The following is a 26,492-nucleotide window of genomic DNA, read 5'->3' on the forward strand; positions in this document are numbered from 1 at the left end:
TTATATGTTTGCCTATACGTTTAGTAGGGTTATAAATTTCTATTGTGTAAAAAAAAAACTTTCATTATTTTTGTTTTACACATGATCCAGTCATAGATTTTGAAAATACCAGTTTAATTGAAGGGAATAGTTGGGAAAAAGATCATTCGTCTATTTTTATCATTCGTCTGTCTTTATCATTCGTCTGTCAGAAAATCGATGTCATTCATGACAGTCGATTTGTGATTTTTGGCGTGGTTCGCGGGGAGCGGGGAGTGAGCGAGCGAGACTGCAGATATAAAATCTAAGAATATGAGCAAGACAGTTCAATCGTAGCGAGGAAAGGGGCATCGGTGTCTTTGAATCGGTTAGGATTTTCCATCACTAAATTGCGACTGTGACGTCACAGTAGGTGGTAAAAAGTCGGCACGCTTGGTTTCAATACAAATCGTGATATTTGCTTCATCTATGATATATTTAAGTCTGTGGGTTGACCTAATAATAATTAAATAGTTATTTAATGTAGTAGTAGTAAGTAATTAACGTAGTCATAAGCCAAACTAACAATGATATGGATAAGATTTATCTGAAATTAAGAATTAATAATAATAATAAAATAACCGACCACTATATTATTATATGTACTCGACTGTTTCCTCCGTGGGTTTTGATGCTAGAGCAGTGATTTTTTCAAGACAGATTAATATTGTCAATATCTGTGTCAGACCTTTCTGCTTTTTTGATATTTTTGTTTTTTAAGGCGCTAGCCCTTCAAAAATGGCCAAAATGGCCTCATTGACTATGCCGCAATGAGAGGCGTAGTATTCAAAATGATATCAATTAGCCAAAAAAGTAAAACGGTTCGACACAGATAATTTCATAGTCAGTTAGATTTCCAAATTTGGTTACGATTGGTTAAGTTTTGGAGGAGGAAACAGTCGAGTACGAAACCTCGATTTTTGAGATTTTTACGTAGGATTTTTCGCCTTGTCCTTGTCTTGCCTTGTTATATTTATTTACCTAAAATATTAAAAACTCAGCTCCAGACGAAACACGTCTTAAATTAATGATTAGTAAAGAATTTTAAAGTGAAATGGTTTAAAATTAACAATAATGCAGTTTATACCTACTTCAATCATTGTAATTATTATATTTTTTTATTTATTTATTTAGAACACAAACAGTCATAATAAACATATTACATATGTTGTACACAGTGTACAGAAACTGAGAGGTGATACAAACAGACCTGGAGGTTCATTAAACACTATATTAATAAAATAAAAAGGTAGGTAAGAACAATGTAGTAATTTAAAAAATACATAACTATAAGCATACAGTCTCAAGGAACAATGACAACAAGTTAGAAATTAGGTACTAAAAGAGTTTACGTCTCACAAGCATTTTTAGACTAGATAAGGAATTATTAAAATCAATATCGCACAAATGTTTATTATAGAAACTGGGGACTCGTCTGAAAAAGGTATGCTAGAGATACCTTTTTCAGACATAGGTCTTACGAGAAAAGCTCACATGGAATAAAGATCTAGGTCGTAAGGGGAGAATAGAATAGAAGAAATTTATTCAGAAAACGCTTAAATTTAGGTATTACATGAGACAACAGAACTAATTTATTACTTATTAAACGTCACTGAAAAGGTCTCCACTCAGCGTAATGTCAAGGGAGACGGGGACAACCAAACGTCACTAATTTTAGGAGATCAGCACAGTTGATGTTACCTTTAAGAATTTTAAACATAAACATAATACTAAGTAATTTCTACGATGAAGGGATACAAAAGTGCTTTGCCGCTAATGATTAATTTTCAAAGTATGTACCAGTTCTGTACGCTAAAGATTTCAAGAAAATGTTTTGTATCCTCTCCGAACGGTCAATGTGGACTTTGTACTGAGGTGACCAAACTATGCTACCGAAGTCAAGGATACTTCTAACTAGAGAATAAAATGATAACTTATAGGTATTCGGCCGTTTGAAGGGCTGCCCAATACGAAGGATCATCCCTAGCTTTTTATAAGCACGATTACACAAATTATGTATATGCAAATTATAATTTAATTGAGAGTCCATGGTAACACCCAAGTCCCTGATGGATGATACCCGTGCTATGATATTACCAGAAAAAGTGTAGTTGAAAGCTATCGGATTTAGTTTACGGCTAAAACTAATAATGATACATTTCTCAGTGTTTAGGAACAAGTGATTATCTGTGCAATATTGAAAGAAATTATCTAAGTCTTGTTGTAATGAAAGTTGTAATGAATGAATTTATTCAAATTCTAATTGAATAACGAATTTAAATAAATGGTATCATTTAAAACTGATTCAAATCATCGAAGTGTTTGTAAAAAGATCTAAGTGTATGAGGAATATCATTTTACACATCAGGTCATCATTACAACAGGTCACTCTAGGTGACTTCCCGAGGAGAACTGAACACCCAGAATATCCAGAGAGTTCCCAAAAGTAAATAAAACAATTCGATAGGATCCCGGTTTTCCAAAAAGCTTTCAGCCCTCGCAAGTTCATGTGTGTACAGAATACCGACCTGCAGGCCGGCGTAGACGAGCTCCTCCGCGTCGCACCGGTACAGCAGCACGTTGAAGTCGGCCAGGTCGAGCGGCTGTAGTACAGAACACCGACCTGCAGGCCGGCGTAGACGAGCGGGCCGTGGCCGGGCACGTCGTAGACCCCCCCGGCGCCCGCGTCGCGCTCCTCCGCGTCGCACCGGTACAGCAGCACGTTGAAGTCGGCCAGGTCGAGCGGCTGTAGTACAGAACACCGACCTGCAGGCCGGCGTAGACGAGCGGGCCGTGGCCGGGCACGTCGTAGACCCCCCCGGCGCCCGCGTCGCGCTCCTCCGCGTCGCACCGGTACAGCAGCACGTTGAAGTCGGCCAGGTCGAGCGGCTGTAGTACAGAACACCGACCTGCAGGCCGGCGTAGACGAGCGGGCCGTGGCCGGGCACGTCGTAGACCCCCCCGGCGCCCGCGTCGCGCTCCTCCGCGTCGCACCGGTACAGCAGCACGTTGAAGTCGGCCAGGTCGAGCGGCTGCAAGGCGCGCTCCAGGCCGAGCGCGTCGGGCGCGCGCGCCTCCCACGCGGCGAGCGTGCGCGTGATGGTGTCGAGGGCGGCGCGTTGCGCGGCGCGAGGCGCTGGGATATATTCATAATTACATACACATACCTATAATATTAGGATAAGTAATCTAGATGGCAAAATTACGACATTACTTGCAGACAAAATAGTCGGTGAACTCTTCAGCTAGCACTAGTTGACAAAGAAAATAATATCTAGACAAATGGCGTACTAAATTTAACAAAGCCGGGCGAAACGGTACGCCAGTAGCAGGACCCGCGTCTCTGCACACGGGCGAAATCGATCTGACTCGTAAACGTAGCGAGCATACTACACAGTGACTCACCTATTCGCATGGCTATGACCGCGCCGGGCGGGAAGGCGCGCCAGTCCAGCACGGTGTGCGCGCCGTCCGTCCGCGCGGCCGTCACGAACCGCGCGGCGTCCGCCGCGGGCCGGCGCCGGACGGCGGCCGTCCACTGCTCCAGGCCGTTGATGAAGCGCGCATTCTTGGTGTACACCGCGCCGCTCCTATACGAGTCACGGCTTGTTAGATCGTATAGAAAAAATAACGGGAACACCCAAATATTCCGAAATACGTTTTTTTCGACTTTCATAACCTCGATTTTCATAATCCCGATTTTTTATATGTCCGAAATATCGAAATTAAGACTTTGAAAATCACGAAAGAAGAAAATCACGACTGTGTTATTTTTACCCCTAGTTTAGTATAGTTACCCCTAGAGTGTATGTAAAAAGCCAGAGGCGCAGAGGGGAAGCACGCCCGCTGTAGCAAAGCGCAGAGCACAACGTGAGCCGAAGCGGCTGAGGCAAGCATTAGTGCCTGCGCTTTGCTACGCAACGGCGAAGAGGCTGCTATGCCCGCAGCGCCGGAGCAGTTGCGGAGCAACTGTTACCAGAAAAGTGGCTTAGATTAGGTTAGGTTAGAACTGCAACCCGACGAAATCGAACTGTTGCCAGAAAAGTGGGTTAGGTTAGGTTAGAACTGCGACCTCACGAAAACAAACTGTTGCCAGAAAAGTGGGCTAAGTTAGGTTAAAACTACGTCCCCCAAGAAAACGAACTGTTGTCTGTAAAGTGGGTTAGGTTAGGTTAGAACTGCAACCCCCAAGAAACCGAACTGTTGCCAGAAAAGTGGGTTAGGTTACGTTGGAACTGCGACCTTTACAGAAACCAACTGCTACTGGAAAAGTGGGTTAGGTTAAGTTAGAAATGCGACCTTTACTAAACCAACTGCTACTAGAAAAATGGGTTAGGTTAGGTTAGAACTGCGACCTTTACAGAAACCAGCTGCTACTAGAAAAATGGGATTATGTTAGGTTAGAACTGCGACCTTTACAGAAACTAACTGCCACTAGAAAAGTGGGATAGGTTAGGTTAGAACTGCGACCTTTACAGAAACCAACTTTTGCTAGAAAAAGCGGTTAGGTTAGAACTGCGACCTTTACAAGAACTTACCTTTGCTAGAAAAGTGGGTTAGGTTAGAACTGCGACCTTCACAGAAGCCAACTGCTGCTAGAAAAATGGGTTAGGTTAAATTGCAAACGGAAGGCTACCTTATTACTTATTCATAATGTTTAAAGCGCATAATTATGTAGAAAAATTGTGTTTGTGAGTAGCTCTTATAATATTATGTAAAAAAGGAAATTTTAAAAGGCATTTCTGCTTACTTTAACGACGTAGGTACCATTATTTATTAAGAACAAGTTCGGGATTTCGTTATTCGGAATTTAAAAATACGGAATTCATAATTTCGGAATAATGATAATTCGGAATTCGTGATTTCAACAACGTAAATGTTAAATTCGGTATTTCTCACTATCGGAATTGTTATATACGGAATTATGTGGTTCGGAATTTTAAAAATCGGCGGTTCTGCTATTCGGAAATATAAAACTTTGTGATTTTCATCGTTCGGTAATTACGACATTCGGAATTATGATGGTTCGAGCATTTAATAATCGGAATAATAAAATTCGATATTCTAAAATTCGGTATAAAATATTTCGGAATTATGTAGTGTACCCAAAAATAACGAGTGCCAATGATGATGCAACATTGGGACTCCCTCTGGTCGCATAACAACTTTTGTCATATTTTTAATTGTCATAACTCATAACACTTTATGCATAAAATTGTAAGTCATAAAAATCTTTAATCAGAATTATTCCTGAGCATAACTGGGTTTTTGTCATAAATGAGTTATGTCATAATTTGTATAGTCATTAATTTAATTCGCATAAAATTTTAAGTCATCCGCTTAATATCCATAATTATTTTTCGTTCGAAGTATTACAGTGCATAGTATTAATATAGACATAAAAAATTAAGTCATGTATTTAGTGGTCATAATACCACACAAAAACCGTATAAAAGAGGAGATCGAAGGAGAGGAGCCCCTCCAGTAGGAGAAACGGTTTTATAAAAGAAACTAATCATAATAGGTAGGTTAGGTTCGTTAGGTTTCTTTAGATGCCCGAAGGGCAAACTACGCAGAAATAGGAGCCCCGCGTGAGCGGGGCTCCGTCGAATTAAGTGTTTGGACGAAGATTAGGGAAAAGGTTTTTTTGAGGAGTTGTTGAGAGGCTAAAATTAGTTTTTAAATTATTTATGTACCTAAACCATTATGGTTGAAAATTATTATGCTACAAAACGTTATACGTTAAAACATTATAAGTATCGATAAATATGCTTTTAGCTGGTATGACATTTGATTAATTATAATCAAAACATATATGCACAAAAAATATATGACAACTGCTGAGTATGTCATCAAATATTATGGCTAAAAATGCATGACCCAATATAATATGTCTTTTCATTTGGGTGCGCAATGATGATTATGACACAAGTTGTTATGCACATCAAAGATATGACCTAAATTTGTATGCAACCCAATATGGACCCTGCAACATTCGGTAGGCAAGGACAATTGAAATAATATTCTAAAATTTTAAAAATCAAGGTCTTATTTTCGCTAGAATATTTCAAATTTAGATCGCCAGGAACCTAATACCGAGTACCAGTACTCAAGTGGTTAAACTTGTGTAACAAAAGTATAGTAAGTTTCTTACACTTGGTGCCATGACCAGGATAAACACAACAAATGGTTTTAAACTTTTATTTTAATTAATTAGTCCATTCGTTAATTAAAGTATCCGTTAAAGAATTTTGAATTGTATTTGGATTTAGCAGTTGCAAAAAAAAAACAGTTTTTTTAACATACTCTTAATTTAACATATTTCTTTTCAATAAAACAAAAAAAAAGATCTTTAAAGCAATTCACATATGCCTCCGTATGGGTTGCAGCTCCATCTCAACGAAACTTTTCTCTCAAAGCGAAGCGCAGTGGTGGTGGAAGGGAACATCCGCCTGCGGTGCCTAGAACGCCGTGTGGCACAAGCAAAACCAAGCGCCGAGACGTGAACGAGTGGTGGATAACTGCCGTCACCGCGTCCGTCACCTGATCCACATTCAATAGGGTCTTACCTGGGCTGAAGCTCCATCTCAAAGAGTATTTCCTCGAGATCTCCCTCGAAACGCAGCGGTGGCGGGAGGGGACCATCGCCCTGCGGCGCCGAGAACGCCGTGTGTGCTACCAGTAGCACCGAGCGCCGAGATGTGGACGAGTGACGGGTTACTGCTGTGACCGCATCAGTCATTTGATCCACATATACCTGCATATAGACAAAACCTTTAATATTTGGAACCCTAGGCAAAATTTAAAAAGTCCCATCTATCTAAGAACCGTCTCTATAGGCAATACTTTTCGTTACAGAAAACGAAATCAAATGGGTTCATCCGCTGGCGAGCTTCAATTCTATAGACACATAATTAATATAATAATAATAAAAATACTTACTATTAATTCTTTATTTATAAACAAACAATCTCTTATAGTAATAAATTATTACAATAAAGGGTTATCATAATAAACAGTCATAACATCCCTTTTTTTCGTGGGGGGTTTCCACGGCGTCCATGTCTTGAAGACATTGTCTTCCCTCGTTAGTCCCCCACTAGTGGTAAATTTTGTGATGTAACGCACCTCATCGTAGCCTTGTTGAGCGAGCTGATAGTGCAGCAGGTTGAGCTCTCTCCTAGCCTGTATCAGGCCGTGCGAGGCGCCTACATTGCCCTCATTGGTGCCCCACTCAGGGTAGAGCCTCTCTTCGTCCACCACATGTATGTGGTGCGGGACTAGCTCGTCTAAGCCGCGGGTCGAGCCCGATGCGCAGAACGCCATGGTCACTAGCGCCGCTGCAAAATAAACACGATTAAAAATTATAACATTAAAATCGACGGTCGGTAAAACTTCGCACTTTTTGAAAGCCGGTCGCCATAATCGATCGATACTATACGAACGGGTCACTCACGTATTTTAAGTCGAAAAACGCTCGACATGTTTCACTCCCCGTTACGTGAGTGACCCGTTCTTAATATATTTAATATGTCTGTGTCTCACGGAAGTTTTGTTATTAAGTTACTATACGATACGAAAAGGCGTATCCTGTGGGTGTATCAAGGGGTTGTCGTGCGTGAGGTCGAGCAGCACGGCGGGCGCGACGCCGGGCCGGGCTGCGTCTACTCGTACCTGTGGGCAGCACGTCGTGCACGGAGCGCTTCTCGAGCGGCGAGGGGTTGTCGTGCGTGAGGTCGAGCAGCACGGCGGGCGCGACGCCGGGCCGGGCTGCGTCTACTCGTACATGTGGGCAGCACGTCGTGCACGGAGCGCTTCTCGAGCGGCGAGGGGTTGTCGTGCGTGAGGTCGAGCAGCACGGCGGGCGCGACGCCGGGCCGGGCTGCGTCTACTCGTACCTGTGGGCAGCACGTCGTGCACGGAGCGCTTCTCGAGCGGCGAGGGGTTGTCGTGCGTGAGGTCGAGCAGCACGGCGGGCGCGACGCCGGGCCGGGCTGCGTCTACTCGTACCTGTGGGCAGCACGTCGTGCACGGAGCGCTTCTCGAGCGGCGAGGGGTTGTCGTGCGTGAGGTCGAGCAGCACGGCGGGCGCGACGCCGGGCCGGGCTGCGTCTACTCGTACCTGTGGGCAGCACGTCGTGCACGGAGCGCTTCTCGAGCGGCGAGGGGTTGTCGTGCGTGAGGTCGAGCAGCACGGCGGGCGCGACGCCGGGCCGGGCTGCGTCTACTCGTACCTGTGGGCAGCACGTCGTGCACGGAGCGCTTCTCGAGCGGCGAGGGGTTGTCGTGCGTGAGGTCGAGCAGCACGGCGGGCGCGACGCCGGGCCGGGCTGCGTCTACTCGCGCGCGGCGGAACGCCCCCACCGGGCGCCCGCCGAAGCGGTGCAGCAGGCGGCCTTGCTCGCGCGAATCCCATGCGGCCTGCGCCTCTAATATCAAAATAAATATTCATTAGCTTACAATAGTTCCTTCGTTCACCTGATAATGAAAATTAATAGTGATCTTAATACCACCTGTGAGTTAAAGTTACGACTCTAAAATAACTTCGATGAAAACTTTATGACTTGAAAAAAAAAGCTAACGACCGACAGATGAAACCTTCAGAAGTGGCGTAAAAAATCGTATAGTATGTAGGTAAATGAAAGCTGCATAGATGTCCAAAGGTTCCAATGGAATAAGGAGTGACCTCGGATGAGCGCGGTGATGCCGAGCCGGTTGACGAAGATGTTGTCCACGTGGTCCGAGTTGGTGAACAGTTCGGCCGCCACGAACAGGTCCGGCTTCACGTTGCGCGCGCAGTCCATCATGTACTCCGCCACCTGACACACACACATGCCTGCGTTAAACTAGTAGTTCGCCACCAACTGACAACTCGCGGTTCGCCAAAAACGATTGATTAATTTAATGCACCTACTTAGTCAGCAAACGATCGAAAACCACGTGCTATTCATTACAAGGTCTGTGTATCCCTTAACTGATAGATCTAAGTCACCATAGAGATTAAAATAAACTGTTTCTGTGCCATCTGTGGTAAGTCGTGATCTTTCTTGTCAAATGTCATATACGTATACATATCACAGACATGAATCCGCTCGCGCTTGACAGACAGCTAAAGTGTGCGAAAGGGAAGCCATCACGTATATGAACATCCCATGAGTGCGAAAGAGTCAGACTACCAATGAGAAAACGTAACCACTTTTGAGTTTGACGACGGCCGCGGACGGCCAAGAGCGTATCGCGGTAATTTTCAAATTGAAAAATATACACGGATTAGGACGAAAAGTATTAAATAAAGTAATTCAGTGAAGATGGTGTCTTGTAGTGTGTCGGATTATAGTGTCACAGGGCCAAATAATCCAAGCAATTACTCATTTCAGAGGATTTATGATATTCCGAGCGACATTTTCATAACGATATTTTGTCAAATTAACAGCGTAAAAAGTAAGAAGCCGGTTTATACACTTCATTATAAGTTTTTCTTTCGTTCCGTGCTAATATTTTATCATATTAGTCAATAGGTAATTTAGGATATTTTGTGTAAAAACATAAACCATAATGTCGTAGAATTTTAATGTTTAAAATAACACATTTGAAAAAGTAGTCGATAAAGCAATCAAACATCGACAGATTATTAATATGTTGTAACATGACATCACTATTTTTGATCTCACATAGACAATTTACGCACACACTTGCATTTCATTTTTGGTCACACTTTTGAAGATTGTAGTTGTTCTTGTCTAATTCTATGATACATATTAATCATATTATGTTTATTTTACTTCGTTTTTATATTGCTATTTATTATTTCTAAATCATAAATAGGTACAATATTACCTATAAATATCTAAACACAGCGCTTTCATTTGATATCAAACTCGACCATACTTTCATGCAAATAAGATGACCAGAATAGTAAGAGCCCTTACAAATAGCTTTTTGGCCTTCTCATGGGCTTTTCTAGGTCATAACGACCATAACCCGTTGATCGTATCTATATTAATAAACGCGAGTAGCTTTAACGGTAGACCTAAATGAAATTATGCTCAATCGAAAGAGCTTGAAAAAATATCACTTTTGAATCGAGAACATGTATCCGCAAAATTCGTATTGTCGAGTATTTTGCATTTAAAAGTGAAAAAAATTCGATAAACAATACTAAAGGCTCAATTTGTTAGTTGACATTTGACAGCTATGCGTTGCGTTTAGAAACTGCAAACATACTTACAAGTTAGGTTGCTGGTTTTTTTTTTTTTAATAAATAGCAAGACGAATATTACTGTTTATTTGATGACTTTCCGGTATGTATAATGGTTATTATTTGCATTAAGTTTCGTTTCATATGGATATGTATACCGGTATAATTATTACATAATTTTTTTTAAGCCAGAACGTGCGATAGTCTGTTACGGCTTTTAAGACGATAGCAACACTGCCTAGACGTCAACGACGGCTGTTATTCAATAATACTTTATCCGGTACTCCAGACGTGATAAAAACCTGTTAAACAGTGTATTGTGTGTGTTAACAATAAAAAAAATAGTCACCGAACATAGTGCAAAGTACAAACGCCATCGTAACATAACGAGATTTGAACTTCAAAGCGTTCCATGGGATGGGAGTATTGTGTTTAGTATAAACATTGGTCTCTCAGTTGTATTTTAATATTTCAGAATGGTTCCAAATATTCTTACATGTCAAGGCACTACTAGCTACCTGGAAATGCAAGTGAAAGCAACCTTGAAGCAGCTGTGATAAACTATTAATAAGTGAGCGAGATGAAAATGACGTTGTTCAAAGAAACTTTGAGTTTAAGTGCCAGCTGACTGTAAACAGTGTGAAAAAGTGAAAAAGCTAGTGTATTGTGGACATATTTAATAACTGTGCTTTAGACTATGAATCAAATTTTAGGTGTATCGGTGAATTGGAAAGTGAACTGCATAAGGCTAATAAGTTATCTCCGGAGTCAATGTAAGTTGAATATAAGATTAAATATAATAAGATGGGTACCTATATAGATAGTATATATGTCGCAGTCAAAAGTGTGAACTGGTCAAAAGAACTTTTAACAGGCAAAACAGGCAAACCTACTTTTGACTGACCATGTTGGTCAAAAGTAGTTTTACCTGGAAATCATTGGTTAATAGTAATTGTGACTGTTACTATCAGTCAAAAGTACTCGCAGAGATAGGTAGGTTAGGGTTATTTTTTTATGCTACGCCCAAAAAACGAAACTGTTCCCAGAGATAGGTAGGTTAGGGTTTTTTTTTTGCTACGCCCTAAAAACGAAACTGCTGCCAGAAATAGGTATGATTTTCAGGTAAAACTACTTTTGACCAACATGCTCAGTCAAAACTCAAAAGAAGTTTTGCCTGTTATTGTCGGTCAAAAGTTCTTTTGACCAGTTCACACTTTTGACTGCAACATGTTGGGCTGGACATATGGCAAGGGAAGGTAAAGATAAGTGGGATAGAGAGGTAGCGGAATGGTATCCTATGGAAAAAGGAGAGAAGGGAGACCAATAATGAGGTGGTCGGATGACATAAAGAAGCATGCGGGACCGAATTGGATAGGGACGGCAAGGGATAGAGAGCTGTGGAGAGAGATGGGGGAGCCCTATGCCAAGAAGGCAGACTGAAATAATTATTAAAAAGCAATGACATAAAAATTATTTAATAAAGTAACTAAGAAAAAAATATTGAAACTAATTGATATAAATGAAATGTGAAGTTATTTAAAGCCTGACAACAGTTTATTTAACCCTGAGATAGTGTCGCTGCAAATTAGCTTACGTATGGCAATAATGTGCGTACGTCATGTATAGTCGGGGTAGTGGGCATTGGCTTCATGTTGATACTCGTATAATGTCAAAACATTGCTTACAGAGAATTCGGTCCTTTCAATTTACATATTCGTCAAAATCTGATACTAAATATTCAATATTTATATATTCCTCGTTTTCTGACTCTAACGAAGTCTGATTTTCATTAGATGTTGTATATAAATAAACCTTAAATGAAATATTAAAGTTTAAACCAAACAACTAACGAGTTCAATAAAACCGCACTATAAAATGTCAATACCGATCATGTCAACAACTAACTTTAAAACATTGTTTATTGGAATGCTATGTAATCCTTCGTCTTTTTTAAGCTGTAAGTATTTGATTGCATGCACTACAATTTTTTCGCATCTTTGGTAATTTTTTTTGGCTTTTTTGTAGTAAAACCGTTTATATTTGAATATATTCGTAGATATTTTCCGTTTGTTTACAACGGTGACATTCGATGACATCCAACGTTCGTTGTCAAAGAGTACTTGTTGCCAGTAAAAGAAATTAGTACCATTGAAAATCCGCACAATGGCGAGGGTCAAATAAACTGTTGTCAGGCTTTAAATGTAATATGTACTGAAATTTAATTTTTTGGTCAATAAAGGCTATTCTATTCTAATTTGACAGGTGACAACAAAAAAAATATTAATTTCTGCTAAAATTTCAGAGTCATAGTGAAGCTTAGGTTGATTTTTAGGGTTCTGTAGCCAAAGGGTAAAAACGGGACCCCTATTACTAGGACTCCAATATATTATTAGAACAAAACAAATTATTTTCAGAAAATATTTAATTTAGGCTTAGGGATGGCGAGGCTCCATAAGCCTTCAGTAAGTAGTGCATAAGTATACATGGAAAAATTCGACCTATGCCGCCGTGGGTGGCCCGGTGGCAGAATGGCACAGACACCTGCTGCAATAGCAGAGGACGCTGCTTTGATTCCAGCCTGGGGCACTGGAGGCCTTTTTTTTTATTATGAATGGGCTTACTCATGGCCACAGACTAGCCGAGGCGTAGACGTGGCCTACGATGGAGCGAGCTCGCCCAGAAGGTGCCTGTTCACTCTTGATTTGAAGGTTGCCGGGTTATAAGAACACGGAAATATAGACGCCGGCAAGGAATTCCATTCCTTGGCAGTGCGCATAAGGAAAGTAGAAGCAAAGCGCTTAGTGCGAATTGGCGGAATATCTACCAAGTAAGGATGGAAACCGGCCGTGCGTCTAAAAGTCCGATGGTAGAATGGGGACGGTGGAATGAGCTCGTGTAGCTCTTGGGCACACTCCCCGAAGTGCAACCTGTAGAACACCGACAGGCTGGCGACTTTCCGCCGATGGGCCAAAGTCTGAAGCTTAGCCGTTAGCTTCTTGTCGCCAATCATCCTCCTGGCTCTGCGCTCCACTGAGTCCAAAGCGGCGAGTTGGTATTTAGCTGAGCCATCCCACAGGTGGCTGCAATACTCCATACACGACCGGACTTGAGCTTTGTAAAGTGTTAGAAGCTGTCCAGGTGTGAAGTATCGCTTCACCTTATTTAGGACGCCCAGCTTTCTGGCCGCAGTTTGTGCTTTAGACTCAATGAAGCTGAGGACTGAACTCAGCTCCATGCCGAGGAGTTCCAGGCTGTCGGCAATAGGTACAGATGCACCCCGGAAAGAAGGAGTCAGGTCGCATGAACTCCGTTTTGCGGAAAATAGACACGCCTGCGTTTTGGAGGCATTGAACGTGACCAGATTGTCATCACCCCACTGGGAAACGAGACTAAGGGTCAAGTTCATTCGCTCAACCATGGCCTCTCTCTGTGAACGTATATCCTCCCTGCTGTCCCTTGCACTAGCCAAATATCTCTCAACAACCGTACTGTCATCTGCATAACCTACAATGCTGGGATGCAGCATGTCGTTAATGTGGAGCAGGAAAAGGGTTGCGGAGAGAACAGATCCCTGAGGAACACCGGCGTCAATGGCCATGAGGTCCGAATAGCAGCCATCAATAACTACTCTGATCGACCGTTCTCTCAAGAAATCAGATAGCCAGCTACAAAAATCAGCAGGGATGCCGTAAGCAGTAAGCTTGCTAAGGAGACTTGCGTGCCAAACCCTGTCAAAGGCCTTCGAGATGTCCAGTGAAACAGCAAGCGCTTCACCGTTCCTCTCGATGGCCTCGCCGCAGCTTACACATAGCTTAGCTTTGACATACGCTAAAAGATCCCCAGTAGACCGACCTCGGCGAAAGCCATATTGACGGTCAATGAGCAGATCATTTGCTTCGAGGTATGCCAGCAGCTTGCCGTTAAGTACCCTTTCCATGACTTTACAGAGCATGGAGGTAATGGCGATTGGTCGGTATTTGCAGGGATCAGCACGACTACCCTTCTTGGGTACTGGCTGCACGTTTGCAAGCTTCCAGGATTTCGGCACCGTTCTTGTTTGGAGAGAGAGGCGGCACAGGCGTCACTTTTTAGGGTTCCATATCCAAAGGGTAAAAACGGGACCCTATTAAATACTAAGACTCTGCTGTCTGTCTGTCTGTCTGTCACCAGGCTGTATCTCAAGATCTCATGAACCGTGATAACTAGATTAACTAGACAGTTTAAATTTTCACAAATGATGTATTTCTGTTGCCGCTATAACAACAAATACTAAAAACAAATTAAAGAAATATTTAAGCAGGGCCAATGCAATGCTAGGCTGGATATAACAGATGAAATGAGTAAATTTTTATTAATATGTTTTAATATGACATGTTGGTGGCAAACAAGATACAAGGCTGTTAATGCCGATGGTAAGTGGGAGTTTAGACTAGACCTCTGCTTCTCCAAGGGACTCACATTGCTGACCAGTTACAAATCTATTATACTCTTAAAATATTTAAGCGGGGCCAATGCAATGCTAGGCTGGATATGACCGATGAAATGAGTAAATTTTTATTAATATGTTTTATTTATGACATGTTGGTGGCAAACAAGCATACAAGGCTGTTAATGCCGATGGCAAGTGGGAGTTTAGACTAGACCTCTGCTTCTCCAAGGGACTCACATTGCTGACCAAGTAAATTTTTATTAATATGTTTAATATGACATGTTGGTGGCAAACAAGCATACAAGGCTGTTAATGCCGATGGTAAGTGGAAGTTTAGACTAGACCTCTGCTTCTCCAAGGGACTCACATTGCTGACCGGTTACAAATCTATTACACTCTTAAAATATTTAAGCGGGGCCAATGCAATGCTAGGCTGGATATGACCAATTAAATGAGTAAATTTTTATTAATATGTTTTAATATGACATGTTGGTGGCAAACAAGCATACAAGGCTGTTAATGCCGATGGTAAGTGGGAGTTTAGACTAGACCTCTGCTTCTCCAAGGGACTCACATTGTTGACCGAGTAAATTTTTATTAATATGTTTTAATACGACATGTTGGTGGCAAACAAGCATACAAGGCTGTTAATGCCGATGGTAAGTGGGAGTTTAGACTAGGCCTCTGCTTCTCCAAGGGACTCACATTGCTGACCGGTTACAAATCTATTACACTCATACTAGGGTGCCGTACCTAAAGGGTAACTAAAAACGGGAACCTATTAGCGATTCCGACTCACACTTGGCCGGTTTTTCTTAGTAGGTACTAGGTATATGACATTTATTTCTGTCTGTCTGTCACCAGGCTGTATCTCATGAACCGTGATAGGCAGTTGAACCGAACCGATCTGCGACCAGAAAAGTGGGTCAGGTTAGAACTGTGATCCTTATAGAACCAAACTGCAACCAGAAGTGGGTTAGGTTAGGTTAGAACTGCGACCCTTACAGAACCGAACTGCTACCAGAAAAGCGGATTAGGTTAGGTTAGGTTAGGTTAGGTTAGTAGGTACTAAATTTTTGTTTGCCAATGTTTTGCCACTTCCAGCCCTCGGGGTGTAGCCCTCAGATCTTCCTCAGTGCACGTCGTTGAGCACAGAGAGCACTGTCTCATGTGTCATGTTGTTTGAGGTACTCCACACTCGCAGGATGTATCACCTTGTCGCCCAACTCCCCATCTCAGAAGATTATCTTTTGACCGACCAACTCCCGTCCTAAGTCTGTTGAGAGCTTTCCATACTGGCCACTTTTCCTTTTCCCCGAAAAACTAAACTATTATCGACATATACTCGTGACTGTTTTTTCTTTGCTATTCCTAGTATCATTTATTTTAAAAACTAAAAAAAATAAACGATTGTAGAACAAATTATAAGTAACTTTCCCACATTCATAATATTTTGTATTGAGATCACTCTGACCCACTCTTAATATTATTTTTTATCCCCCATTTATCAACAGTTTTGTATCATAAACTAGGGTACATCGCCAATTATTAGCCAGTTTTCAATTACTGGCCACCTATACTAAAATGAATTCTGTGTATAGGTGAATAGAACTCATTTTTGTAAGAGGCGGCCAGTTATTGAACGAGTGGGTTGTGGATAAATTTCAGTTACTGGCCATTTTCCTTATACTGAAAATGAGTTTTATTTATCTGTAAATAGAATTCATTTTTGGAATAGGTGGCCAGTAATTGAAAACTGGCTAATAATTGGATTTTCGTACCTTATATACTAAAATGAACTTTGTTCACCTATAAATAGAAATCAAATTAAGTGGCCAGTAATTGGGGGGTGGCTAGTAATTGGCGATGTACCCTATATATTTTCTTAAACGTAATGTAATAAGTGTAGCTTTACAACTATATTAAAAAAAATGGTAATTATGAAAAAATCAAAAATATGTTTTATAGTCTTTTCTACTTTATGCTTTTTTTTTGTTAGAAAGTGCATTGTTTTTGTTCCAAAACTAGATTCCTCATCCTTAGTTTATCCGAAAATGAAATATCACATGCCCTAATAGGTATAGTTTTAGAGAAATGTTGCTCCAAGTGAAGCGCGGCTTCGTCGAGCTTCCCCCCTCCCCCCACTAAATGAGACGTGGCTCTCGATGTCTCCCGGTGTGTTTCTGCGCAAGGCCAGCTAAGAATCAACTGTGCCAAGTTTCAGCGCATAGTCACAAAGTGCAAGATGTCGTTCACAAACAAACCAGCTAAAGAAGCTAGCTAGCTGCGCCTCAAATTGTTACTCACGCCATTCGCCTTTTTTGACCTCTCTTAAACAACGGTTGCATAAAATACTACATCGATAAGTAAGATATTGCAGTGATACTGATATTTGTTTAAAGGTCACAAACGATTTCTATGTATATGAATGTCACAAGAAAAGAGGTTTATTCGATTGTAAGATTGTGACGTTACCGATCAAATCAGGAGGTGCGGATGCAAAGTTGACAAATTCCGATGTTAGTATTGCATTATGGTTTAATGTGCAGGTTAAGGTAAGTATGCAGGTGTGGGGGCAATAAATCCACCACTTACTTAGAATAAATTTACAATGTTACTTTATTGTCCATCAAACTATGAGCTGATAGTTCGGCTTAAAACACCGAAATGCGCCCCTAGCCAGCCGTGTGTTCCAAGTTGAATGTAAGAACTTCGCTTCGCTCGCTCGTTCGATGACAGTTGTCAAGCCGGAGGCCGTCGAACAGCTCGGCCGTCAGCTCCCCTCGGCATGTGTCACCGTGAAGTGGACTCTAAGCCGTCGCGATAAGGTCTACAACTCACGTGTAACGGCGTGGAGTGGCAGTTGTCAAGCCGGAGTCCGTCGAACTGCTCGGCCGTCAACTCCCTCGGCATGTGTCACCGTGAAGTGGACTCTACGCCGTCGCGATAAGGTCTACAACTCACGTGTAACGGCGTGGAGTGGCAGTTGTCAAGCCGGAGTCCGTCGAACAGCTTGGCCGTCAGCTCCCCTCGGCATGTGTCACCGTGAAGTGGACTCTACGCCGTCGCGATAAGGTCTACAACTCACGTGTAACGGCGTGGAGTGGCAGTTGTCAAGCCGGAGTCCGTCGAACAGCTCGGCCGTCAGCTCCCTCGGCATGTGTCACCGTGAAGTGGACTCTACGCCGTCGCGATAAGGTCTACAACTCACGTGTAACGGCGTGGAGTGGCAGTTGTCAAGCCGGAGTCCGTCGAACAGCTTGGCCGTCAGCTCCCCTCGGCATGTGTCACCGTGAAGTGGACTCTACGCCGTCGCGATAAGGTCTACAACTCACGTGTAACGGCGTGGAGTGGCAGTTGTCAAGCCGGAGTCCGTCGAACAGCTTGGCCGTCAGCTCCCCTCGGCATGTGTCACCGTGAAGTGGACTCTACGCCGTCGCGATAAGGTCTACAACTCACGTGTAACGGCGTGGAGTGGCAGTTGTCGAGCCGCAGCCCGTCGAACAGCTCGGCCGTCAGCTCCCCTCGGCATGTGTCACCGTGAAGTGGACTCTACGCCGTCGCGATAAGGTCTACAACTCACGTGTAACGGCGTAGAGTGGCAGTTGTCGAGCCGGAGGCCGTCGAACAGCTCGGCCGTCAGCTCCACGTACTCGCGCATGTGCGCCCACAGCCACGGGCTGTCCTCCGGCTTGTCGCCGTACCTAAATATATACCAATAATATAAGATAGGTAGCAATAGGTACCAGAATAAACTTACGATCTGCTTGACTGATTGGTATGAGTCACATTTGCTTTTAAATCAAGGGAAACGTGATCTTTCAAAATATAAAGTAGGATTAACAGGTAGCATTTGACCTTTAGAACTAAACAAAAATAAAATTGGTTTGAGAAGTGGAAAGGCAGCCGTTGTGCGCCCTCTATACCTGAGCTTGACGCTGTCGCCCCAGGCGATGAGCTCCCTCCGGAGGTAGACGTTGGAAGTGTTGGCGAAGTCCATGAGCGGGTCGGCGTCCATGACCCAGCCGTTATGCGCCATGACGAAGCGGCCGCCGTCGCCGTACACGAGCGCCTCCGCCTCCGCCGCCGACCCGCACTCGCCCGCCGCCGTGAAGTATCTGCGGGAACATTATCTATTGTACGACCAATCATGTACCAAAACATATGGCATATTACTATCATAATTCATACATCACCTCACCGTCACCTTTTGATACGTAATCACAGAGTTCGAGAGCTTTCGATATCTCAAAAATCTTTAAATCGGCCCTCAAAAACTAGGAACGCCATTAAAAACAGCACTCACCTAGGCACCAGTGGATTCTTCTCGCTAACCTCTTCTATTTTAGGCCCGTCGGACTGCAAGCGGAAGTATCTAAAAAAGACAAAACTTATAATAGCAAAAAATATACCCATTTTTTCATTAAATATTTGTTATAATTGAAAGTAACGTAAACAATAAGACACTGTTTTGTAACAGAAGTAAAAGTAACTCGAATGTCGACTCGTTGGAGCAGTTGTTGAGGCGCCTAGTTAACTGGACGGGTACCTCATGCCCGCGAGGCAGTTGTCGACGGCGGCGCGCAGATGGCCCTCCACCTCCTCTCTGGCTGCAGCGTTGAGCTGCTCCAGCTTGCGGCGCAGCTCCTCGCAGCATTAACTGGACGGGTACCTCATGCCCGCGAGGCAGTTGTCGACGGCGGCGCGCAGGTGGCCCTCCACCTCCTCTCTGGCTGCAGCGTTGAGCTGCTCCAGCTTGCGGCGCAGCTCCTCGCAGCATTAACTGGACGGGTACCTCATGCCCGCGAGGCAGTTGTCGACGGCGGCGCGCAGGTGGCCCTCCACCTCCTCTCTGGCTGCAGCGTTGAGCTGCTCCAGCTTGCGGCGTAGCTCCTCGCAGCATTAACTGGACGGGTACCTCATGCCCACGAGGCAGTTGTCGACGGCGGCGCGCAGGTGGCCCTCCACCTCCTCTCTGGCTGCAGCGTTGAGCTGCTCCAGCTTGCGGCGCAGCTCCTCGCAGCATTAACTGGACGGGTACCTCATGCCCGCGAGGCAGTTGTCGACGGCGGCGCGCAGGTGGCCCTCCACCTCCTCTCTGGCTGCAGCGTTGAGCTGCTCCAGCTTGCGGCGCAGCTCCTCGCAGCATTAACTGGACGGGTACCTCATGCCCGCGAGGCAGTTGTCGACGGCGGCGCGCAGGTGGCCCTCCACCTCCTCTCTGGCTGCAGCGTTGAGCTGCTCCAGCTTGCGGCGCAGCTCCTCGCAGCATTAACTGGACGGGTACCTCATGCCCGCGTGGCAGTTGACGACGGCGGCGCGCAGGTGGCCCTCCACCTCCTCTCTGGCTGCAGCGTTGAGCTACTCCAGCTTGCGGCGCAGCTCCTCGCAGCATTAACTGGACGGGTACCTCATGCCCGCGAGGCAGTTGTCGACGGCGGCGCGCAGGTGGCCCTCCACCTCCTCTCTGGCTGCAGCGTTGAGCTACTCCAGCTTGCGGCGCAGCTCCTCGCAGCATTAACTGGACGGGTACCTCATGCCCGCGAGGCAGTTGTCGACAGCGGCGCGCAGGTGGCCCTCCACCTCTTCTCTGGCTGCAGCATTGAGCTGCTCCAGCTTGCGGCGCAGCTCCTCGCAGCATTAACTGGACGGGTACCTCATGCCCGCGAGGCAGTTGTCGACGGCGGCGCGCAGGTGGCCCTCCACCTCTTCTCTGGCTGCAGCGTTGAGCTGCTCCAGCTTGCGGCGCAGCTCCTCGCAGCATTAACTGGACGGGTACCTCATGCCCGCGAGGCAGTTGTCGACGGCGGCGCGCAGGTGGCCCTCCACCTCTTCTCTGGCTGCAGCGTTGAGCTGCTCCAGCTTGCGGCGCAGCTCCTCGCAGCATTAACTGGACGGGTACCTCATGCCCGCGAGGCAGTTGTCGACGGCGGCGCGCAGGTGGCCCTCCACCTCTTCTCTGGCTGCAGCGTTGAGCTGCTCCAGCTTGCGGCGCAGCTCCTCGCAGCATTAACTGGACGGGTACCTCATGCCCGCGAGGCAGTTGTCGACGGCGGCGCGCAGGTGGCCCTCCACCTCCTCTCTGGCTGCAGCGTTGAGCTGCTCCAGCTTGCGGCGCAGCTCCTCGCAGCATTTCTTGAGGCGCGCCTCCTCGTCGTAGCAGTCCGCGCGGTACACGTTGTACAACTGCGTAACATGGATATATATGTAGTTTATTGAAAGCTCCGAAGTCATATTTCACCGACATGAGATCTGCCCTTTAATTAATCCTTTATTAACATACCAAGAAAATAAAATTAATCATAATGCAGTCCTCTTTGCCACTTAGTCCTAAAACTGAATAAAAAGAGGTAATTTCTGTTGCGTTGATCGCGTTATCAGCTAGAACGGTGACTTTTAATCTTCTTTTGTAAGAATTCATAAAAATACTAATACTAACTGGCAACAAACGCGTGTAGGTATATATTGTAAGGCAAGTAGGTACCTGCAGCGCTCGGTCCATGTCTACAGTCGCGTGGAGCCGACGGTACAGCGGGTCTGGGACCAGAGTCAGCTCCGCCGCTGCGCCCGCTGACACCGGTGGCACTCTGTTACCAAACAATTCAATCAATTAAACGACGGCAAGTAATATTACAACGTCAAAACCCAGACGGAAAGCTGTAGTTTTTGGGTTCGCCGCGAAAATTCCGATCGTTATAAGTATAGGACGTTAGGAGCGCGTTTAGGATATAGAAAGTGTAAACGTACTTGTTCCTGGCGAGGCAGTAGAACTGCTGCAGCAGCTCGGCGACGTTGCAGGTGTACAGCTCGTGCAAGCGCAGCTCCGGCACGGCCGACGTCTCCAAGTAATGTCGCACGGCCTGCAACAATTATATTTTACAGTACATATGTTCCTATTTTCCCGCACTAGTGCGTAAAATAGCACTTTTCGTGCGATGTCAAAAGTTTAAAGGGCCATATATACTGTAAAACGTTGTACGATACACGTGCGAATAGGTAATTCGCAACTCGTGTCGATTTAAAACACTCCCTTCGGTCGTGTTTTAATTTATCGCCTTCTTCTTCTTCTTCTTCTTCTTCTTCTTCTTCTTCAAGTGCCATCTCCGTCCAGGAGGTCGGCGACCATATGTCTATATGTCTCTCTATGTTCAGTCATGCGAATTAGTCCATCTATGCTCTTCACTTTTAACCAGTCTCTTATATTTTCAGTCCATGATGTGCGCCTTCTACCACCAAATTTATCGCCACTCGTTTCGAATTTCCTCTTTTCCGCACTTGTATCGTAAATAATTTTCTACTCGTCGACTATAATTCTTGAATTAAGATTTCTTATACTAAACTTCAATTGGGTATTTTTAATGTGTGGGCTCCCAACTCAACTATAATATTCATTACGATACAGTTAAGATAAGATAAAATAAGATAAGATACATTTATTGATAAAATTTTACAAATTTTACATGTCAGTTAATAAATTACAATGTTAGATTTGTCTCTGTAGTTTATTAAATAAATACAGTTTTTATTATCATGAACTACAATTATTATTTATATTTACTCATTTAATATCTCCGTTTTTTTTATATAATATTATTCTTTCAGGCTCATTCACACTTCCTTAAAATAAATTCATTCACACTGTAGCAACACAGGTCAACCAACATTTTTTTAAGTTTATTATGGAATATAATATCGCTCGCTGAGGTAATTATTTCAGTAGGTAGGGTATTATAGATCTTAACACCTAGGACAGCGAGTGACTTTCGGGCTTTAGCGAGTCTGCGGTGCGGGACAAGTAGCAGGTGTGCACCCCGGGTATTTCTACCATGACACTGACCGCGCGTTGTGTATTGGTCCAAATTAGACCTCACATGCTGGCAGGCCATTAAGATGAAGATGCAAGGCAGAGTGAGGATTTTATGCTCCTTAAATAATGCTTGAGCTGGGTGATCGTAGGCCTTACCAGATATTATTCTAAGAGCCCGCTTCTGTAGTTTAAATGGTCTGTCACAGTCTGCTGACGTACCCCATAGCTCAACACCTTGGGTTAATATTGAGTGAAAGTACCCAAAATAGGCGGTTCTGAGGTCCGGTTTAGTCAACTATAATGAAACTGACCAATCACAGCTCTCCGCGATCAACAGGGCGAAACAAAACCATAGCTCAAATCAATTATTTATTTTAGGTTGTATAGTAGAAACAATTGGTTCATAAGTCAGAAACGCGCATGTGATACCCTTAAAATAGCAACATCCATAGACTACGAAATAGTAGTTTTTAATACAGTTGCTCAAAAAGTGCTACTTTACGTAGCTGTTTAGCGTGCGGAAAGTTGGTTATCTCGAACTAGTGCTTTTTACTTTTCCAATTTTTTTAAATTTATACTTGTTCCAATTCACGACTACTTATTGATGAGTGTTAATATTAGTTTCCTTTAAACGTCGTAATCAGCATAAAACCCTACCGTTAATGTAAGAATACGAAAAATATTACATATTTCATATTTAATTACTTACCTCTTCATCATTATAACACGTTTAATTTTTAATATTCAATATTGAAAATTCCGTTCTTAATAAGTTGACTGAATGGAACGGAATAGCTGTCAAACGCCCATAGATATAATATACTTAAAGACGACGTCTAACCGAGCTGTCACTGTTACCACTTTTGTTTAGTGTACGATTAACAATGTTTTTCTTATTTTTTCGCAACTGTATTAAAAAACGTCGTTCGATACACGTGCGGAAATGTCATTCTTCACTCGACCCGAGTCTTGCCACGAGCCGCAGGCCGCAGATATCTCGGTACTCGTGAAGTAATGACATACCTTCCGCACTAGCATCGAAATGTACTATTGTGTTACAAGGGATCAAAATGATATATTTCCGTCAAGGGCGTACATTGAATCCTGAATGAAGCGATGGATTCTACAATTGAATCCCGAACGTAGTGAGGGATTCTAAAGTAGAATCCTGAGCGTAATGAGGGATTCAAGTGTTAACGCCCAAGACGAAATAATTTTAATACCGTGTGACACATACTGCTTTTCACATCAACTATGAGGAAAATAAAAAATCTTAGTGTTGACACAATCTGATGCTTAAACAGATTATTTAAGCTAAAAAAATAATGAACAAAAAAATGTAAAAATAGTGTGCTTGAACAGAAAAGTGTCACTTTGATCCCTCCTGGCTCCTAGCTGGGAGGCAAAGTGCCACTTTGATCCCTCCTAGCAGGGAAGAAAAAGCTCTTTTTCGAATAGGTGGTGTGAAACCCACTTAGTGTTGCTTGTTAGTCTTCATAGGCTACGGTGGCTAAAATCGAGAAAACAACTGCCTAAAAATTTAATTTAGCGCTACACAAGTACCAGGGCCTCATGAGTTACGAGAAGGTGTCGTTGACCAACGCGCCGGGCGCGGCGGCGGAGGCGCGTACCAGTATGAAGGTATCGCGGCTGCTTGCGTATCTTAGCTGGGTATACTTTTGGTTTGGTTTGTTTGTATGATTCTACTAGTTTAAAGCTATCAGAAAGTTTCGTGTTCGTAAAGTACAGAAGTCATTTGTTGGGCAATGCATTCATTTTTATAACAAGTTACCTGAGGATGCTTTAAGATTACCCTTTCCAGCTCTTAACCCTTATCTTGGCAAGGTTCAAAATATCTTAAATATAAAATTTTTTATAGTTTTTCGTCACCTTTTGTGCATACTAGACTATTAAAAAATATGGGAAAAAATTCAGGATTTTCCAATTTCGGAAAATCATATGTATCATATTTGATACCATGCCAATCCCTCGAGAAACCAGTTACCTACTTTTTAAAAGAAAAATGTGAATTTTAATACAAATAAAACATGTAATGCAACAAAAATTAACATTTATTGCTAATTAAATGCAATCTAAAGCATCAGATGACTATTACAACTGTAAGAATGAATTATATCTACGAACACCTGATCACATGGGCGGAAAATTTGATCCCGTAAAGTTTCAAAAAAGTCGTCAGCAAAAAGTTGAGTAAAATATGAAAAGTAAACAAATAAATTATAAGTGAAGAAGTGTTTTTTTTTTTACTTTCGGGGCATTTTTTGCCATTCATATATTTTTCCGTGCTACGGGCTACGGCGTAGCAAAAAGGCTACGGCGCAGCGAAATGATATACATGGAAGTATTCTGTCCGCTCAATTATGACCCAACGCAAACTACCCCGCGATAGGCGGTACTTACAAACTGCTCGATTGGCAATCTCAGTACGCGACCGAAATGACAGTCAGTGACAAATGGCTAAATTGATTTATAAAAACAACGTTTTTTGTAATTAAAAATATATTCATGTGTCGTGAAGTGGTGCAGAAGTTATTTTAGTTCATACCAAGGACAGTGGAATCACTTTTCACTTGTAGTAAACAGATAACTTCAGTAAAATTTGGAAAAAACATGACGATTTGTTTTCAATACTACCGTGCTAAGCTAAAACGTAACAACTGCATACGACTTTCATAACAACATACGACTTTTTAAATTGCGAGGATAATAGGGATGGTGTTATGCCAAATGAAGTAGACTATTTTATTAACTTGTGTTTGGTTTAGGTATTTTATATATAATTATAAATAAATTCCTTCTTACAGATTTGTATTTTCCTTTTTTATTTCATGAGATGGAGCTATAAAAAAACTACCTAGTTATTTCAAATTAATAATCAAATTTGGTATTGCCATTTTACATTACTTTCCATTCAGATTCCCACATTTCTGCTATTCGCAGAGAACTATGGAAAAAAGCGTCCAATTAGAGAGACATGAAATTGAGTGGATGCCTGGCAAGATATCTATAATGGTGTACTTTCGTTTGGGCCAAATACATTTCGCCAAATTTCACTTCCCAACAAACTTATCGCAATAGTTTCATTTCCCAAAGAAACCTTTAGCAAATTCCGCAGCCTCCTCTCTATTAGTACCTATGTAAATTGTATGCCATGCAATGGTTTACTAACGAATGGCCCAAAAACGTTTCCCAAAGTATCACATCCCAAACTATGTTTCCCAAATTATCATTTCCCAAAAAAATGTTTGGCAAAACAACTTATCGCAAATTTTCAGTTAGCAATAGTCTTTTTTGGCAAGTTATTGTTTAGCAAATAATTACTTAGACAAGTTTCATTTTCCCAAATATTATTTAGTCAAATGTATCATTAAGCGTAACTTACATGTCCCAAAATATTGCATGGCATATAATTTACATACCAATAGAGAGGAGGCTGCAGAATTTTATTTGTCTGGTATTTAACTGATCATTACATATACATAGTAAAATGTAACGTCAAAAAAAACATTCTTACTGCCAAAAATATGTAGTAAATGATCACTAAAATTAAAACTCCATTTTAATGTAAAATGATAACCAAATTTGTTACATCTTGCTATTCTATTAAAGCAAATAACACCAAAGTAATCATTGTAACCCAAAAATAGTAAATAACCACCAATATCTAAGCCACATTTTAGTTTAATATGTCATGCAAATTCTTTACTTCTCGTTATTCTATTAAATTAATTAATCCACTTTGATGACCTTTTTCTAGTACATAGTATTTCGTTTCTGTAAGGACCGCAGTTCTAACCTAACCTAACCCACTTTTCTAATAGCATTTCGATTCTGTGAGGGTCACAGTTCTATTCTAACTTAACCTAACCCACTTTTCTGATAGCGGTTCCGTTTTGTGAGGATCGCAGTTCAAACCTAACCGAATCCACCATCTTTTTGGAATATAATATTAGACAGTAAAAAACGTTTGCTAAATAAGTTTTTGTCCTAATACAATTTGACAAAGTAAAATCATGCCA

The 26,492-nt window shown here is 42.8% G+C and overlaps 1 protein-coding gene across 1 annotated transcript in view; it reads right to left on the reverse strand.

The window, feature by feature from the left end:
• Positions 1-26,492, reverse strand: part of LOC134665680 (glycogen debranching enzyme) — a 63,490-nt gene that overhangs the window by 16,291 nt on the left and 20,707 nt on the right. The window contains exons 8-19 of the mRNA XM_063522627.1: positions 21,393-21,505; positions 21,130-21,232; positions 20,671-20,831; positions 18,952-19,020; positions 18,572-18,763; positions 18,229-18,349; positions 8,705-8,837; positions 8,253-8,447; positions 7,147-7,358; positions 6,588-6,775; positions 3,424-3,608; positions 2,928-3,154 (exon numbers count right to left, since the gene is read on the reverse strand). Of these exons, the coding sequence (XP_063378697.1) occupies positions 2,928-3,154; positions 3,424-3,608; positions 6,588-6,775; positions 7,147-7,358; positions 8,253-8,447; positions 8,705-8,837; positions 18,229-18,349; positions 18,572-18,763; positions 18,952-19,020; positions 20,671-20,831; positions 21,130-21,232; positions 21,393-21,505 (1,899 nt within the window). The remainder of the gene's footprint in view (positions 1-2,927; positions 3,155-3,423; positions 3,609-6,587; positions 6,776-7,146; positions 7,359-8,252; positions 8,448-8,704; positions 8,838-18,228; positions 18,350-18,571; positions 18,764-18,951; positions 19,021-20,670; positions 20,832-21,129; positions 21,233-21,392; positions 21,506-26,492) is intronic.

Source organism: Cydia fagiglandana, chromosome 7 (assembly GCF_963556715.1).
Source record: "Cydia fagiglandana chromosome 7, ilCydFagi1.1, whole genome shotgun sequence".
Lineage (NCBI taxonomy): Eukaryota > Metazoa > Arthropoda > Insecta > Lepidoptera > Tortricidae > Cydia > Cydia fagiglandana.